General features: G+C 44.9%; 1 protein-coding gene across 1 annotated transcript in view; it reads left to right on the forward strand.

Moving 5' to 3' along the window:
• Positions 1 to 299: 299 nt before the first annotated feature.
• The window catches only part of ENPP1 (ectonucleotide pyrophosphatase/phosphodiesterase 1), a 225,440-nt gene continuing 206,431 nt past the window's right edge, over positions 300 to 19,308 (forward strand). The window contains exon 1 of the mRNA XM_029594404.1: positions 300 to 711. Within this exon, the coding sequence (XP_029450264.1) occupies positions 538 to 711 (174 nt within the window). The 5' untranslated portion in view covers positions 300 to 537. The remainder of the gene's footprint in view (positions 712 to 19,308) is intronic.

Below are 19,308 nucleotides of genomic sequence, written 5' to 3' on the forward strand. Positions count from 1 at the left end.
CAAGGTTCTGCTTTCCAAGAAATATAATTTAGTCTACCTATATATTATATATATATATATATATATATATATATATATATATGTTTAGTTGGCCTTTATTTCCGTACATTAAGCGAATTAGGAGGTCCAACAGGGCAGTACCCTACATTCCCAGACTCTGCCAAACCTGTAAGCACCATTTCCCCACCTCCGTGATCTCGAGGACACGGATCCAGACGGCCCCTGCACTAGATTTCCTGCTCCTCGCCCTGACTCCAGCAAACAATAATACTGCCCTGCGGCGCAGAGGCTGGCGAAGGGAGGAAACGCTTTTCCTTCCAGTTAAATCCCCTTAATCGAAGATGGGTCAAGGCAGGAAGCCAAAGAAGCCACAACCTGCTGCTGTGGCTCGTGGGGCAGGGCGGTGGGCCAACATAGAGGCGGGACCCCGATACGGTTCGGCCCCCCCCCCGATGTTATTACAGCTTTGCTCGGTCCATGCAAGCCACACGCACATCCCGATCGAGCAGGAAGAGCTGAGCGTGGCAGAGCCAGGCCATGGAGGAGGATAACGTCAAGGAGAAGCTGACAGGGGGAACCCGGGAGAACGGGGAGAGGAGAGCGGCGGCGGCAGGAGGAGAGGTGCACCCCATGGAGGTGGGAGAGGAGGCGGACAGGGCGCCTCCCAGCGGCAAAGCGAAGAAATCCAGCAAGTGGAAAGTCATCTCCCTGGTGAGTGCGCAGCCCTGGGCTAACAAGCGGGATAGGGAGGGAGGTGGAAGGGTTAACAGAGCTGGAAACTACTAGTGAGTGCTTACTGCTTTCAAGTTCTGCGGGAAGAGTTGGAATTGATTTATGGTGCAGAGTTAATCATTTGCAAGCAGAGGCGCCGTCTCATTGTTGTTGCTGCTGCTGCTGGCGGTCAGCCCTCGTCACGCTCACTCCTCCATAGGACTTGGGACGTTTGCAAGGTGCAGAGCTGCAGTACAGATCATATTATAGGCAGAGCTTCAGTTTCGGCGCAAAAAAACACATTTACCTTATGTGAGGAAGAAACTTTTTTTTTAACTCTTACTACAACTCCCACCACCTGCTTCTGCTTTTACAGTCCCTTTCTCTCTACATTTTTCTAGTACTTTCTTTTTTCACCCCTGGAGTTGCTTCTTCCGTCCCTCCCCCACTCTTTCTCAGCCCTTAACAGCTGCTAGCGCTTTCCTGCAGTGGCGGCTCATTGCCTGGATTCCCGCTGCTCCAGAGTAAACCTACAGTCTCCTTTTTTTTTTTTTTTTCTTTTCAGGGACAGCATGAATTACTGCTGTGTGGAGCTCTCACCTGGGGGGGGGGATAGCAGAGCTGTTACTTAAAAGCTTTCATTTAATTTTCCCCGTCCCCTTTTTAATTGAGTTTCTTAGAGCAGAAAAAAATAAAACAACCACCTTATTTACATTCATCTTTCATTTACAACCACCTTATTTACATTCATCTTTGGTTTTATTTACTCTTTCAACTCCCCTCTCACAACTTTATAATCTTTTTTTTCCTCATTATAAATTTCAACCCAACTTTTTTTTTTTTGTCTCCAGATAGTCTGCTCCCCCACCTTTTTTTCCCCTGTATATGTGAATGTTTGAGTGTGTGTTCCTTTTGGACTATCCTGCCTAGTTTGTTTTTTCTCCCTCCTCTGCCTAGGTTCCCCCCCACCACCTGGCCAAAGTCGGCCTTAAGTATTTGAGTTTTTTCTCCCTCTCCCTTTTTTTCACTATAAACAATCTACAGGAAGGTAAGCAAGTTTCAAAGGTTTTTTTTCCTTTCTTTTTGTAATGTAAGACTGCCTGTATGAACTTTTTGTTTTTGATTGCTGACTATAATGGTCAGCATCTGCTTTTCTTTTAACCTCCCACCCTATGCCCCCGATCTGTTTTTTAGCTTTACACACACACACACACACACACTCTGGATTTTTTCCATATATTACAGCCATACATCATGCCTAAAGTGAACAACAAAGAAAAAAATGTAGGACTGGACTTCTCCAAATTCCTGCACCCCACCCCCTTAAGAGATGCCATGATAGCCCGTGGCCACATGCTGAATGATACACAAACCATACCCACCTGTCCAGAAACTATTCAGGTACAATTCATCCTGGCTACCCCAGTTCAAGGGGAAATCAAATGCACCCCCATTAACAGAGGAGTCACCATCATTATTCAAACCCTTGCTGTAGTTACACGATGTTAGGTTCCATATTAGGAGCTACCACTCAGGAAAAAGATCTAGGCATCATAGTGGATAATACTTTAAAATTGTCGGCTCAGTGTGCTGCAGCAGTCAAAAAAGCAAACAGAATGTTAGGAATTATTAGGAAGGGAATGGTTAATAAAACGGAAAATGTCACAATGCCTCTATATCGCTCCATGGTGAGACCGCACCTTGAATACTGTGTACAATTCTGGTCGCTGCATCTCAAAAAAGAGATAGTTGCGATGGAGAAGGTACAGAGAAGGGCAACCAAAATGATAAAAGGGGTGGAACAGCTCCCCTATGAGGAAAGGCTGAAGAGGTTGGGGCTGTTCAGCTTGGAGAAGAGACAGCTGAGGGGGGATATGATAGAGGTGTTTAAGATCATGAGAGGTCTTGAACGAGTAGATGTGACTCGGTTATTTATACTTTCAAATAATAGAAGGAATAGGGGACACTCCATGAAGTTAGCAAGTAGCACAATTAAGACTAATCGGAGAAAATTCTTTTTCACTCAACGCACAATAAAACTCTGGAATTTGTTGCCAGAAGATGTGGTTAGTGTAGCTGGGTTCAAAAAAGGTTTGGATAAGTTCTTGGAGGAGAAATCCATTAACGGCTATTAATCAAGTTTACTTAGGGAATAGCCACTGCTATTAATTGCATCAGTAGCATGGGATCTTCTTAATGTTTGAGTAATTGCCAGGTTCTTGTGGCCTGGTTTGGCCTCTGTTGGATACAGGATGCTGGACTGATGGACCCTTGGTCTGACCCAGCATGGCAATTTCTTCTGTTTTTAAACCATCTCCACCAATAAAACCTTGCAAAGCAAAATAGCACCAAAGCTGCCAATACCAGGTATATGATACATCTTTGTACCTATGGACATCGCACACCCCCAAGGATGTATTGCCTTTGCCACTTTGGGGGGGGGGGGGGGAGAGCTATCATTGCCCTATGAACAATTTCAGCAGTTCTTCTCCAAGGAAAACTTGCAATGCAGGAATGTGTCTTAGCCCTGGGAGAGATCCAAAAAATTACAGGTGGCATTATTTCACTGCCTGTAGGGAGTGCCATCCTGGGAGAAAAAGTGACTCAAGCCCACGTTGGACAGGGAGGAATTGCTGTACAACCGTGTGCCAACTCAGGAGGAGTGTTAATGCAGCCTTGCACCATCCTGGGAGGGAGTGAGACTCTGCTCAGCACTGCCTTAAGTGGGGCTGGAACTCAGTCTGGCACCATCATGAGTGGGGGTTGGATCTCAGTCCAGAGTTTTCTTGGGAGGGGTAGGGACTCAATCCAGTGCTATCTTAGGGGGAGACAGGAGCACAACCCAATGCTGCCCTAAGGGAGCTTGGCCTCATCCATCCGTCCCGGGAGAGTCCACGACCACCGCAGTTCCTCCAGGCAGAATTCCCCAGAACACATCTACCATGCCTAACAGTGTGTCGGGTGGCCATCAGCACTACCTTCACCAGAGCCCCACCCACAAAGGAGGGGAGGGGTCTCCCATAGACAGTGGCAAGAAACAAGCAAAAGTGATAACTCACCCAGTCGTTGGCTCGGGTGATGATACTCCCCACGAACTGGCATGACACAGCAAAACCTTCCTGTGTGGCGGCAGCAGCTGGTGGCATCGCTGCCTCTGAGACAAAATAATGGGGTACTACCCAAAGAAGCAGGAGCAAACCTCCACAGAAAGCATGGGGGTTCGCTGCCCAATGCTCCCTAACGAGGAACCACAGGATTACACCTTGGCAATGGTGAAGGAGGTGGGGCCCAGAACAACGTGGCCTTTAGCAAAATATATGGGAAGGCAGTGCTATTTCTGTCTTTCCTAGTGGCTGCCCATTGGACGATCACAGAAGGGCTGGTGGTCAGAGGAGTCTTCTACCCCTTGACAGGCTGGGGATAATGGTTAAGCTCTTTCTCTCTCCCGGTTCCTTCCAGTGCAGGCCCTGGAAATGCGCCTGCATTCCCTCGGGGAGCTGAGGTCACTCATCCTTGGTTCTCCCTATGGGGCACAAAGATGGCGCGCTCAAGCATATACAATTCTATCGGAGGGAAATGGTGATAAAAATGCCGAGAGGTCAAGAGGAGGCTGCGAGGTGGTTTGCTTTCCCCCATAGTGGGTTTACCTATCGGGTTTATTACTCTGTGGGGAGGGAGGAGTGCTACCTCTGTGGGAAGTCTGGCACACTCAAAAAAGGTACCCAGGCGCTGTAATGAAGGCCCCGCCCACTAAGGCTGTTCTCCAAGTGGTTGCAGTAGCGGTTTTGCCGCTGCAATGAGGAGTTGAATACTGAAGTGATTAGAACATTTTCTGCGACACGCTGGCCAACATCAGCAATTTTGGCATTTAGCCTTATAAAGATAAGTCTCAGTTTTTAATTTAACACATACAAATAACTTAAAGGATAAAACATATTTGGATTGAATAAAATAAGAATCTAAAAATGGATGGTTTGGAGGTTTTTCAGACTGATGATTGAATTATCCGATTGTATACTTATACGTTCTGTTAGAACAATGCATATGGGGATCTGAGGTCTTTTTTTCAACTATTGATTAGTATTCATCAAATATAAAAATAATTTAAACAAGTATTTGTGAAAGGAACTCATTGTGTGTTCACTGTGCATTTTTTTTGCTTTCATTTGCTTGGAATGCTTGGGAGAGGAAACCTTAAGAGAACTGGACAGTGGAATATGGCAGATCACCCCTACCAGGAAGAGCAGTAAGGCTCAATAGATACAGGCACCAAGCACAATCTGCCATGCACCACCAGGACCTTCTGTCCCCCATTCTCTCTGTCATGGAGAAACCTAAGCTTAAGGAGAGAGAGAGATGGAATGTCCTATCAAACAATTGTTCAGACTCACTGCTGGCACCCACAGGGTCATCATGGAAGGAGCCACTAAAGAAGGAGGTAACAGCATCGCTGTCACCCTACCTCATGGGATAGATCACTTGAGTGGGAAAGTGGTGATTCTCAATCGATAACATCCCTGAGGTAGGAGGAACAAGTTTCCTGTGACAAATGTTTCAAGGCCCTTTTGTCACTAACGGGTCTCAAATTGGGGTCCTGGCAACTGCCTTAGAGGAACCTCTGAGGATCTACCTTCCCCCCCTCCTCCTCTTTCCACAACCGGCTGCATAGCAAGCAATTATTTTTGCAGTCAGGCAGGGGGAGGGGGTCTCTCTTGGGAGTTTCAGCTTGCAACAGCGGGGAGCCAGGTATAACTTCGGGGACTAACCCCAGAGCAGAGGGTCAAAGGGAAGAGGGGATCTGGTCAAAACAGGGAAGGTCTTTGAGTGTGTGGGGGCCAGGACTGAAATTCCCAGCTCAGAATTGGTATCCACAATCCTCTTCTGGTGGTGGCTGGTGACCTTCTGCTCGCTGGCCAGACCATTGGGGCAGGCGTGGGGAGAGAAGATTCAGGTTGGGAGAAATGGAGCTATTCAGCACACAAGCACCAAAGATCAAAAGGGTCAGTACTCCTCTATCTCCTACAAGGAGCTAGACAATTTCTTACAACAATGAATAGGAAGGGCAATAAGGATGGATAGTGCTCTCAGGAGTGACTCCGTATTTCCACAATCCACAAGTGGCTCCTTCCATGATGACCCTGGGCTGCCTCCTGAAGAGCAAACACTTGAGCTCGGTGAACATAGAGTGAGCTTTGAGGTTCGGCATGCATCTGGCGTCATCTTGTGAGGGGTACCAGTATCTTAGCAGCACAATCTTGGTAGAGGATGGCTTTAACAGTCAGCACCTAAAATCTCAGTGACTGCAAGGATAGTCTCAGCAGGAGCTGGATACTCTCCTTTCTTCAGAAGGGAGGGTACTCCATAAATCTCCTGCAGGGGACCCATTCCACTCCAGAGGGCGAAGCCCACTGGCTCCTGGAGTGACACGCAGGGTATTTTTTTAGCCACTGTGGATGTGCCAGGGGGTGGTCACCCTGCTTGTAGAATCCTTGCAGGCGATGTACTGGTCATCTGATCCATCATGCCAGGCCATTTACTACATTTGCAGATACTAATCCAGGGCAGCACGATCAATTTGGCCAATGTGTATGACCCGAACGAAGGAGAAGCCAGGTTAGTGTTCTTTCACCAGTTGTCAGCCCTATTGCATACCGTGAATGCAACAGAGGAGATTGTGCTCAGGTGTGATTTTAATTGCACCTTTGAGAGCCATGACCATACTGGTCATGAAAATCACACTTCCTCTTCTGTATTCTTGGGGGAGATGGTTAACCAGTTCTCTCTCATTGATGCATGATGGCTACATCACCTGGCTAATTTCACCTCATTCACCTTTATCCAGGTGTGGAGGGGGACAAGTCATCCGCTTCCAGACTGACTGGCTGTACATCATGGGCTTCTTAACATCATGAGCCCTTTTGAGTGCCATTGAAATGGGAGTCATCTTGGACCATCATGCCATCACTGTGGAGAGGCTTGACTTGGCTGGGTCTAAAGCCACCCACTGACATTTCAACAACTCTCAACTCCTTGCTTGAGGTGCTTTGTGGCAGTGAACTGAGAGTTCTGGGTGGAATGGTGCACCTGTGAGAGAGATTTTGCCTCATGGATCCAATTGTGGGACATGGGGAAAATCCATATGAAATGGCTGTGGCAAGATTATGCCAGTGGTGTTAACAGAGTGGAGCTGACAAATAGAGAACCTTAAGAGAGGTGCTGGATCTCAAAGCCAAGGACTAGGGCTCTGTGATATGAGTACATGGAGAAGAAGTGCATCCTCATTCACCTCGAGGAGCAATGAGGCTGGGAGTCTTCATGAGGTCACAAATCCAGTTCTTCAGGAAATGGATTGTGGCTTGTACTTTTTCTGTGGGTTGGAGAAGAGATGCACCCAGAAGCAATAACTTTGCCAGCGGGACCATCTTCATAGATCTGGAGAGAGTTTGGGTAGAAGTCAGGGCTCTTATTTGACCCTTTTCTCTTCGGAACCCAGACTCCTGCAGGATCTCATGGGAGGGAATTCCTGCTCTGATTTAGACTGCAGAGACAAGCTGGATATGCCCTTGGGTTTAGTGGACCTTTCTGAGCCTCTGAACCAGATGCCCTGCAATAAAATGTTAGCATCGATGGTCTGACATTAGTATTTTTTTGCCATTTTTTCAATCTGCCTGGACCTGATCTTCTGTGAGTCCTCACAGAAACCCTGAAAACTGGATAGTTGCCACTGTCATGTGGCTGCGCAATATAATCCCTGCTCCCCCAAAAAGAGGATCTATGCAACTTGTGGAACTAGCTTCCAGTTTTTACTCTGCATAGACTACAAAATCCTGGCTAAAGTGCTTTTGCCGAGGCTAGGGACCTTGCTAGAGCAGATGATTCATCAAGATCAATCCTACATGGCCATCGGGCCAAGGATCCACCTATCTACATTCCTCTACAGCTGAATGCCCTCTCCAAGGACTCCGCTGGTAACAGATTGCTACTCCTTCCCCATCAGGAGCTTTCAGCAACAGATTCATAATAGATTGCAACTCCGCAGTGTATACCTTAACAGATTGTTAACTACTCTCTTCTCGAGGAGTAGAGCATAACAGATTTCTAACTCCTCCTTCCGCAGGAGTCAGTTTCATAACAGATTGCTAACTCCTCCCTCCACAGAGCCGATTCATAACAGATTGCTAGCTCCTCCTTCTACAGGAGCTGAGCATAATATATTCATCCACATCTTATGCCAAGATCAACTGGGCCAAATGCTCAGGGCTTATGATGGTACTGCAGTGAGTGGACCTTTTCCCAAAGGAGTTTAACAATTTTTCATGAAGCCAGGAAACCCTGAAATATCTAGGTGTTCATCTTGTAACAAGGAAAAACATGGCCTCGTTCAACTGGCTTAAGTTGGAGGAGAAAGTGGAAGCTCATCTGAGCATAGCCTTTGAGTTGCAGAACCTATGGACGATCTGCATCTTTCTGTGGATGTGCCTTGGATTTTGCCTGTAGTGGGTATTTTCTTAGAATTTGCTGCTTTGTTTCATTTATCTCTCTTTAAAAAGGTCACACATCTCTGTAATTGCTAACTCTTCTCCCTTCTCAGCTTTTTCTACTGAAATATAGTGCACCAGAACTTCTTAGGAAGGCCTTCAAACTTGCATTTCTGGTCTTCTTTTTCACTTAGGCTCAATTTTGCTACCACCTGATCTTGTACCTTTTCAGCTTTTTGTCTTAATGATTGTTTTTCATTTTCTGCATTTCTTTCAACTTTGTATCCTTTGTTATTTTTGTGGGTGGGTGTTACAAAATGTTTTGTCATGTCTTGCCTTTCTCTTTCTCCATTCTTGTGTGTCACTCAGCGGAGATTAGTGGATTAGCTTTTGCCTAAAAGGTACATCTGTCTACCCAATGATTTCTGGCATTATCATGATTAACTCTCCATGTCCAAACTCCTTCGACTTTGTCTCTTGTCTCCTCTATTAAGAACATAAGTTTTGCTAGATCAGACCAAGGTCCATCGAGCCCAGCATCCGTTCTCCAATAGTGGCCAATCCAGGTTGCAAGTAGCTGACAGATTCCATAAAGTAGATCTAACTCCTGTTACTCACTCCCAGGGATAGCAATAGTTTTCTTTAGTCTTCCTTTACCTTCCTTCTCTTTCTCTCTGTGGTTTCTCTTGCCTTTTTCGATCCATTTTTGCTTTTCTTCTTTGTCTTCTGAAATGTACAGGTTCTTTAGCCCATCAGCAACATGGGGTTGCACCATTTCTCCTCTACTGTTTCCATAAAAACATGGAATATAATGGCAGATGAGGACTATAAGGCCTTCAGGTCTAGCCTCTGGATTACCCAGTTTCACTCTTAATGCAGTGCCATAGACTCCAGTTAATCTCTGGCTTCCCCTTTTTGCCCTCTCTCTCCTATTCTTGCTCTCTCCTTTGCTCTTTATCCCTTTTTCCCCTCCCTCGTTCTGTTTGCTCTTTCACTTCTTCTTTTGCTTTTTCCCCTACTTGCCTTTGCTCTCTTTTGCATGCTCTCTTCTCTTTTGCTCATACTGTCTTCCATCCAGTGCAGAGTGAGATTCAATACTGTGCACAAGCGGCCATGAGGCAGGGATATTGGAAGAGTTTTCCTTTCATGTGCTGTGGCCTTTCGATCCCGGGCATTCATGCTGAGAACCAGTGGACACATGGGTGGGAGCAGGAGCAGCAGCACTTGAGAGAAATGCTTCCCACCTTTTGTATCATTGTATGATCAGAACTGGATTAACTTGTCAGGAAACAATTGAATCAGCTGGAAACACACTACCTGTAATTGAAAGCTAGACTTTTACGTGTTTTTTTTTAAAAGGAAAACTTTATTTTTAAGTGCTCTAAATGGGCATGGTTTTGCAGGCTGCACATTCTTCCACGTCTGGATGAATAAATTAGATGTAAACTCTCTGGTTTGCCTTCGAAATGTTTGAGCCACGTGGAAATTGATGTTGATCCTGTTAATCAAATTCAGACTTGTCAGAAAATGTTTTAACTAACCCTATAGTAAAGGGGTGTAAAGTTAGAAGGGAAATTTGGTACTTTTCATATGTCACAGCTTGGAGTTTTGAGTGTGAACTGAATGTCACTGCACCTAGATACAAATGACTGGACTAATGGTGCTAGCAAAGGAATAAGGGTCAAAATTAAACAAGCCTAGTACAGGATGGAGTTGGGCAAAGGATTCTGGAACTTCTTCACAAAACCTGAGACTATAGGTCTAGGGACACTAAGTCATCAACATAGCATGTCTTTGGAAACATTAATTTTCTTAAGTTTTGGCACATGAAATTACTCTTGCCAGCATAAAATGATGAACAGAGTCATAAACTGACAACTCCAAACCAACACAAGAGGCTAAGTGCATTACAAAAGCATTTTCCATGTCCCCCCTCCAAGCTTATTGTTTCTGACAAGAAGATGTGGCCCAATCAAAGAAAAAAATTGCATCTTGAATCTTTAGCGTGATGCAATGAGCAGGAATTCTAAAAATGTTTCTCAGACTTATTCGCCAGGGATGAAAAGTGCTCATCAGAAACTATTTCCGTACTTGCCCAATAATTTGCTTTGAAGATGTGTATGAAGGAGGAAGGGCTGTTAGGATTGCTCGGTGAGTGGATTTTGTCCCTGAAGCGAGCACATCTTTCCTTCTTCCCCCGCCATCCCCCATGTGGCCCACTCATGCTTCTTCATTTTTTCCATTTACTCTGAGCATGTTGTCATCCAGACAAGATGTTACTCATCAAGCGGTCTTGCCTATTAGCTAACATCTTTCAGTTAAAAGAGGCAAGGCAGTCTGTTTTTTCGTTATGCTGATTCTTAACAATTCGGGAAAGATAAAATATTTAATTGTATTTGTGTTGGGCTTTTTTTTTTTAAACTTACAAATACAACTGATAATCTATAAGGTTGTGGCACTGTTAACCATCATATATAAACTATGGTTCTTGTATAGAACAAAGATCCTGTTTCTTGAGTTTCTGTATGGGAAAGGCATCATCTGGAAAGCATGTAACATCTGCTAAGGTTAGGATCCCAGCTGCTGTTGACTTAACCTCCATAAAGTAGGTATTTATAGTAATAAAGGTTCAACAGCAGTTCAAGGAATTAGGAAAGGGTCCAACACAGGTAGTTAAATCTATGATATTCTCAGATGTGCTACTTGCATACACAGGCAAATAGACATTCTTTTCCCAAAGAACTTCTTGGTTAAAAGGCTGGTGTAGAGAAGGTGGTTTTTGGGTGTTATGAAGGTCTGGGGTTACACCTTGGAGGATAAGAATGTATTTAAAGGGGATTATTTGCATCCATCCGAGAAAGGTACATCAGCCCTTAACCATTGATTCAGACCTTAATTGGACCAGCATTTAAAATAAGTTATGGGAAAGGCACTAACTGCTCTGTAAGGATTTGCTTTCATTTTGGTTTTCAATTTTGAGAAAGAAAAACAAATTTCATTACATTTTGTTTTTGAAGAAAAAAAAGGCAGTAGCAGACAGCCTTGGGTGGTGGAGGGCACTGTCCCTCCACAAAAATTGCAAGTTTACAAAATTAAATAAAGTCCCACTGGGACTGTTTCCGAACTGCCCCCTCCTCCCAAGCTTACCCACAATCATAAGTAACTTCATGGGTAGGAGCTGACCCTCCAGATGCTTTAATCAGCATGGTGTTGGTGGACCCTGAGGCCTGGCATCATTTTGTTCTAAAGCGGTAATCCCTATAGGGAGGTATGGATATAGCTCCATATAGCTGTAACCCTCCCTCATCTGGGAGTCATCTTCCCAGTCCCAGAGAGCTCTGGGATCACTGAACCAGAGTGGAGGATTCATATTTATGTCCCAAGAACTAGGCAAAGGTTACCATGAAATAACTCCATGTCCACACAAAAACTGGAACTTCAAACAAGAGAAAAGTTTGCTAGGAAAATAACCAATTCAGCAAGAATACAAAGTTCAAAATTAAGTAAAAATTAAAGCATTTCAGATACAAAAATACACAGTGCCACAATTCTCCAGACTTATTCTTCATCAGTCAGATGTTACTGGCAGTAAGAATCTTCCCCAGGCTCTCTGTTCACATAAAGTTGACAGTGTCTCTCTAGGTCAGTGATGGCGAACTCCAGTCCTCAAGTGCCACAAACAAGCCAGGTTTTCAGGATATCTACAATGAATATACATTAGAAAGATTTGTATGCACTGCCTCTATTTTATGATAATCTCATGCATATTTATTGTGGATATCCTGAAAACCTAGCCCGTTTATGGCACTCGAGGACTAGAGTTTTGCCATCACTACTCTAAGGGCTCACAGTACTCACACTCCACTGTCCGAAAAGAATCTTCCCCTTGTTTCAGGCAGACAGATGCGCCCAGGTCAAACTTCTGAAAAATCCCACAGAAGGATTTCCTTCTCCAGAGATGTTCCAAAGGACTGAAGAGGCAGACCAGGAACCCTTCTTGTATCTCCATCACTTCCCTAGAACTCCTTCAGACTCCCAAGACTCGCACAACTCCTTAAGAGACTCTAATCAATTCCCAAAAGCTCCTTATAAACAGGTCATTTGAAGCTTCACATTTTAGAGATGTAAACAATTTAAAACAGCAGTCATATCACAATACAGCATAGTGCCAACTTGCCAAGCAGCTTGCTAGTGGCACAAATTTAGCCTCTGCCTTTCTAGGGCTATCACTCACAGTGTGTGCAAAAATGTCTGTTACACACACAAAAATATACATGGGGCCTCATTTTCGAGATGGATTGCACGCGATAAGGGACGTTTCGAAAAGTCCCTTATCGCATGCGATACCAAAATGGGGGCAGAGTCTGCCCCGGAAGAGGAGGAGTCGGGGCGTCACCAGGGCCGACTCTGCAAAGACGCCGCGAACGACGAAAAGGTAAGGTCCTTTTTGCGTCCTAGTTCACGCCCAATAGCTACACCTTCTATGGTGGCGCTATTGGGTGCAAAACCGGCAGCGATCGCACCGCAGCGGTGCGATCACTGCCGGCTAGCGCAGGACCACCCCCCGTTTCAGCCCCCCACCCCTCATTACCTAAAGTATCACAGGCCTGCAATACTTTAGAAAATGAGGTCCATAGTGTATGTTTGTGTGCACTGTTGACTGACTCCTTTTGCATACAAAAAAACCCCAAACTATTAGAAACTGAATAAATTGAGACAGCTGGCAAGGCTTCAGTCTGTCTGCAGATAATCAGTGCAGTGTACCTTGCAAAGTCAGGTACAAAGAACCAGTGTCTCTCTGTCACAGTGACAGATCTGTGACTGCAGCAGTGAAGATCAGAAAAAGCCTGTTGCCACTGCCAAAATTCTTCTCTCTCCCCTTTATTAAAGCTTTTCTTTGTCTCTGAGAGCTTCTGAAGAAACAATCTTTCTTCAGTGAAATCCAAGAGAGAAAAATGGTTTCTTCACACATCTCAGACCTTTCAGTGGGAGGATATCTGGTCACTTGATCCAGATGCCAGTTATAGGCTAGTTTAAAAAAAAAAGTTTTACCTTAATTGGTCCTCCACCCTGCCTACTTGCTTACTTTTCCTATCTCAGTTCTGGTCTGGCTGCTACATCACACAGGCAGTGATTGATTGCTTATAGTTTCCAGGTCTCACTGCAGCTTTCTCAGTGCAGCACTTTTTAATGTGTCATAAACATAAATGAATGAAATGAAACTTGTCATTTAAATGTGAGGGCAACTTCCATTTGTTTTGGGATCCATGAATGAAACTAAAATAGTCTCATTTTGTTGCATTTTTATCCATTCCTTTCAATGAATGTACATCCCTATCTGCTGCTTATCTACGTGAAAAGAGAAAGTTTGCTTACCGTATATTGCCAGGATTACCTCAGGCTCCTATTGGTGGCATAATCGCAACCTAGTGGGCCGATGCAATATTTTGGCAGAGAAAGCGGGCGCTGAACAGTCAGCGCCTGCTTTCTTAATGTGCCCCCAGGTGCTCCCCCGTGGGGGTGCCATGCAATATTTAAATTAGGGGGTCGCGTTAGCAAGAAGAGCCAGAGTGCGTCGGCCCTCTGCCAATTAGGGAAACTGACACCAAATTTATCGGTGTCTGTTTCCTAAACACCACACAATCAAGGGGGTTCAGGAAACTGATGCTTCTCAATTGGGCATCCGCTTCCTGCTCCTGACTGCTGGCGGTTTTTTTTAAAACTTTTTTTTTGGTTAAATTTGGTTTTTTTTCTCCTACTTAATATTGCAACTATATTAAGTAGGAGGCAGTACAGAAAAGCAGTTTTTTTTTCTGCTTTTCTGTACTGGTTTAAGAAGTGCTCAGCAATTAATGCCTGCTCGCTAAATCTGTGTCCTAGACACACTTTTTTTTTTTTGCTTGCATTTGCTTGTGATTAGTGCTATTAGACTCACTCTGTGTCAGACACGCGTTGAATAGGCGCTAATCCCCTTATTGCATAAGGGAATTAATTAGTGCCTATACAACCTGTGTCCAATTGCGGGTTATACAGTGCGCTCAGCTGAGCGCACTGTATTGCATCGACCCCTAGGTTAGCTAACTGGTTGACTTGAAGGCCAGTTTTTATGGGGGTTTTTTTTTTGTTTTTTTTAAATGGACAAAGAAGTGACTAAATTTTCATATTTTGCCCTCACACTTTTAATGCTCATAATTGCTTTTGGAGTAACTTGGAATCTGAGTTTTAAAGCGGCAGTTCAGTGTAGCCAGTTTTTTTGGGTTTTTTTGGCATTGCTTTTCTGTTAAACCTAATGCCATAGGTGAGTAACTTTTGAGGAAAAAAGAAACAAAACATTGAAAAATGCCAGTAACTTCTTGTGTTTCCTGCTTTGACTTCACTCTGTGTGCGTATCCAGAAAGGGCATGGGGAGCAAGCCCTTGGATTAAGAAGGCAGGGTTTGTATGTACTGAGGGGAGGAAAAGTGGAAAGATGCAGTATTAGCATGTGAATGTGGCAGACTGTGTAGGACTGAGTGTCCTTTGTTCTATTCCTTTGGTCGCTTTTTTTTTTTTTTTCTTCCACTGGCTACAATGACCGGGGTCATCAGTCGACAGAGTGGATCTTTGCTGGGATCCCTCCCCCCACCCCCCCCTACACACACACACTCCTGTTTTTGGTTCCTTCTGCTGGGATTCCAGACATCTGTTTTGAGCATAGCTGTTCCACTCTGGCCATAGGCAGTTTACATAGAGTTCCAGAAGGTTAGCAGTCCGATCAGTGCTCTGGGACTCCACAATATATCCTTCTCTTGCTTAGGTTCACAGTTCTTTCTTTAGCTCAGCTATGTGAGATCCTCTCGGGTAAGCTTGCATGCACTCTTTCCACCCCCTGCCCTTTTTGAGCAGGCAAATGGGATCTGGATCTGGAACTCTGGCTCTCCCACTTCCACAGAACTCTACCCCAGGACCCTTCTTGACTCATTTGTGAGGAATTTACTCTCCTATTCTTTTAGAAGCACAGACTATGTGGCTTGCCCTTATCTCTTTATAGCAACAGATGATTTTCTGCATGTTAAATATTAATTGTTGCGATCGTAGCGGTGGACCCTTGGGCTGGCCTGACGGAGTGGAAGAGGAAGAGCACTCCGCAGTGAAGAGGTAGGCCGGGAGGCGGATACAAGCTGGACGTAGAGCTCAAGTCTTCAACCTGGAAGCCCGAGGTCCCCCCGGGAGGAGCCCGTGAGGACCCGAGCCGCTGGGACTTAGGTGACTGGGAGAGATGAAGAGAATTCACCCTGGAAGCCCGATGTTCCCCCGGGAGGAGCCCGTGAGAACCCGGACTGCTGGGACTTAGGCAAAGGCAGTGGGCAGCAGTGAAGACAGTCCAAGGTCGAGGCAGGCGGCAGACATGGAGAGTCGAGAGCAGGCAGAAGTCAGGAACCTGGGAAGCAATCAAGGGAGATCCGGAACGGAAGCAGAACAACTGAAGCTGGAACTGAAGAGAGACCAGGAACTGGGACGGAAGATCCAGAGCTGGAACTGAAGCGAGACCAGGAACTGAAGAGAAGCTCCGAAGCTGGAACTGAAGATCAGGAGCTGGAACGAAGCAGGACCAGGAACAGGAACAACAGGAAATCCAGGCAAGAGCCAAGACAGCACTCTGCAACTAACACCCAGCAGGGAATCTCGTTGCAAGGCGATTTGACTCAGTCAGATGCCGGCCTTAAGTACTTGCCGGCCAGTTTAGGCCCGACCGGCAGCGTATCCCGCCGTTGAAACCCCGAAGAAGAAGGTAAGGGCCCGGTCGCAAGACCTGCGACTAGGACTGCAACATTAATGCAATGTGTTAATCTATTCTAGGTTTTTACTTAAGTGTAGGTACCACTGTTTATAGTTGCAGCAGGATCAAAGCCTTTTTTTTGGATAACCTTACAAACAATACCAAACTAACGGGCCAAAACAGTACAGTGCGCTCCGGCGGAGCGCACTGTTAACCCACGTTTGGACGCGCGTTTTCGACGTGCTAGCTTTACCCCTTATACAGTAAGGGGTCGAAAACATGCATCCAATACCCCCCGAAATTAATAGCGCCCACAACATGCAAATGCATGTTGATGGCCCTATTAGTTATTCCCACGCGATTCACTAAGTAAAATGTGCAGCCAAGCCGCACATTTTACTTTCAGAAATTAGCACCTAACCAAAGGTAGACGTTAATTTCTACCGTGCCGGGAAAGTATACAGAAAAGCAGTAAAAACTGCTTTTCTGTCCACCCTCTGACTTAATATCATAGCGATATTAAGTCGGAGGTCCCAAAGTAAAAAAAAAATTAAAAAAAAAAAAAAATTTAAAATTGGCTCGCGGCTCGTGGGTTGAAAACTGGATGCTCAATTTTGCCGGCGTCCAGTTTCCGAACCTGTGGCTGTTAGTGGGTTTGAGAACCGACGCCGGAAAAATTGAGCGTCGGCTGTCAAACTTGCTGACAGCCGCCATTCTTTTTATCGCGAGCCTTCATTTAAATACTGAATCACGCTCACAGAAGAGCGGGCGCTCACCTGCTCTCCCGTGACTTTTACTGAATCGGCCTGTTAGGGTCGGATTTACTAAGCTTTTTTTTTCATAGATACAGAATGGGAGAAAAGCCTTAGTAAATGAAATCCTAACTTTTTGTTAGATGTAATGGAAACATGCTATACCTTTTTGACCTTCAACCCTATTTTGTAATCCCTTTGGTATGACTATTGAAAACTAAAGGATTAAAGGCAAGTTAGTAGTAAAGAAGTTTGTGGAAACCAAATCATTTTGACAAAATAGAACAAAAACATTTCCTACCAATAATGAAAAAGCCAAAGAAAAATGTCAACACCCAACCCCACCCATTTTTATTTTATAATTTAATTGCTCAAAAATTCAAGAAGAAAGCAGGATTATAGAATCCCCGAGCATTTGGTGCCAATAATTCCTTTCCTGTCCTGCTCCAGAAATCACTATAACCAATGCAGCTCACAGTAAATCCTCATCATAACAGTTTATTATCCTGTTCTGCCGAGTACTGTTGCATAATCAATGAATCGAAAAACTATTTCTGTGTGTTGGAACCTTCAAGTGGCATGATGTGGTGTGCAGGAATGCAGACCAATACAAATATAGAACTGTAGAACTTGTGACCCTGGGCAGTTTTAACAGCCGCAAAGAAGCGGTACCAACTTCTGGTAATATGCAAGGAATCGGAACTCAGAGTGAGTTATTTCCCTTCATCAGGTCAGTGAAAAATAGGCTAAGGGTGCTGTTGCCAGAAATATACAATTAAAATGCAGTTTGGATTACATCAGTGTTTTTGTTTCAAGTCTGCATGGTTATGGTTGGTTTATTTATATCCTGCCTAAGCAACAGCCCTAGGCGGTTTACAAGTAAAATACATAATAAAATCACTTCCCATTTAAAAACATAAGAACTTGCCATACTGGGTCAGACCAAAGATCCATCAACCCCCAGGATCCTGTTTCCCACAGTGGCCAATCCAGGTCACAAGTACCTGCAGGACCCCAAGGGGTAGATAGGTTCCAGGCTGTTTATCCCAAGAAGAAGTAGTGGATATCTGCAACTACAACTTAATAATGGTTTATGGACTTTTCCTCCAGGAACTTGTCCAAACCATTTTTTTAAATGCAGCTATACTAATAGATTTCACCACACCCTCTGGCAATGAATTCCAGAGCTTAATTATGTATTGAGTAAACGATTATTTTCTCTTATTAGTTTTAAATGTATTACCTAGTAATTTTATTGTGTGTCCCCTGGTTTTTGTACTTTTCGAAAGAGTAAACAATTGATTAATGTTTTACTTGTTCCATTACACTCATTATTTTATAGGCCTCTATTATATTTCCCCTCAGCTATGACTTCTTCAAGCTGGAGACCTAACCTCTTTAGCCTTTCTTCATAGGGGACTTGTTCCATCCCCTTTATTATTTTGCTTGCACTTCTCTGTACCTTTTCATAAAACAGGAATAACTAAAGGTGAGTACAGATATCAAAATGCTCTAATAAGGTTGCTCAAAGAATAAAGAGGTAGATTTTCAAACCTTACGCGATCGTGTACTTTTGTTCGCGCCACCGTCGCGAACAAAAGGACACCGGATTTTATAAGATACAGCACGTGCAAGGCTGCCCAAAATCGGCAGCCTGCACGCGCCGAGCCGTGCAGCCTGCCTCCGTTCCCTCCGAGGCCACTCCGATTTCGGAGCTGCCTCGGAGGGAACTTTCCTTCGCCCTCCCTTCCCCTACCTAACCCACCCCCCCGGCCCTATCTAAACCCCCTCTTACCTTTGTGCGCGTCGGCCGGCTGCCCTGCTCCGTGGTCCGGTCCCGGGGGCTGTTCCGGAGGCCGCGGCCACGCCCATGTCGCCGCCCCCGACAGGAAGCCCCGGGACTTATGCGCGTCCCGGGGCTCTGCGTGCGCCGGTGGCCTATGCAAAATAGGCACGCCGACGCGCGTTAATCCAGAAGGATTTACGCGCGCAGGGGTTTTAAAATCCGCCCCAAAGTCTTCAACTGCTTCTTAAAGGTTTTCATGCATCTAGCCAGCACATTTCAGATGCTCCAAGAAAGGAGTGCAGACAAGTCTCAGTCAAATGTACTTTGCTCACAGATGAAACTTCCAGCAAAGCTTTCTGTGAACATTGCAGTGTTTTTGTTGGGTTGTAGGGCTTGATTAAGGCATTAATCCAAGGAGTCTCTGGTCGGGCAAGCAATTTATGTACCAGTAGGGCGGTCTTATATCCAAACCTTCAGAGCATGGGAAGCCTCAAGCCAGTGAAGATCAGACAACACTGGCATAATATGCTCTCAAATCGAGAGACCTGATATTAGGTGAGCTGAGCATTTTGGAGAAGCTTCATCAACCTAAGTGCAGTAGAGGGCATACTCAAATACAGCACAATATAATAATCTAGAAGTGGAGCAATAATTGTCGGAACAATCATTCGAAAATCATATGGTTATAATAGACTTTTTAGAGGGTGTGACAGATGCAGCTTGTTTAACCAATTTTAATTACAGCCTTGATTTGAGGAATGAATGATAAGTTAGTCAAAGATATACTCAAGTCTTCTTACATGGGGAACAATTTTTACTTCAC

Source organism: Rhinatrema bivittatum, chromosome 3, assembly GCF_901001135.1.
Source record: "Rhinatrema bivittatum chromosome 3, aRhiBiv1.1, whole genome shotgun sequence".
Taxonomy (NCBI): domain Eukaryota; kingdom Metazoa; phylum Chordata; class Amphibia; order Gymnophiona; family Rhinatrematidae; genus Rhinatrema; species Rhinatrema bivittatum.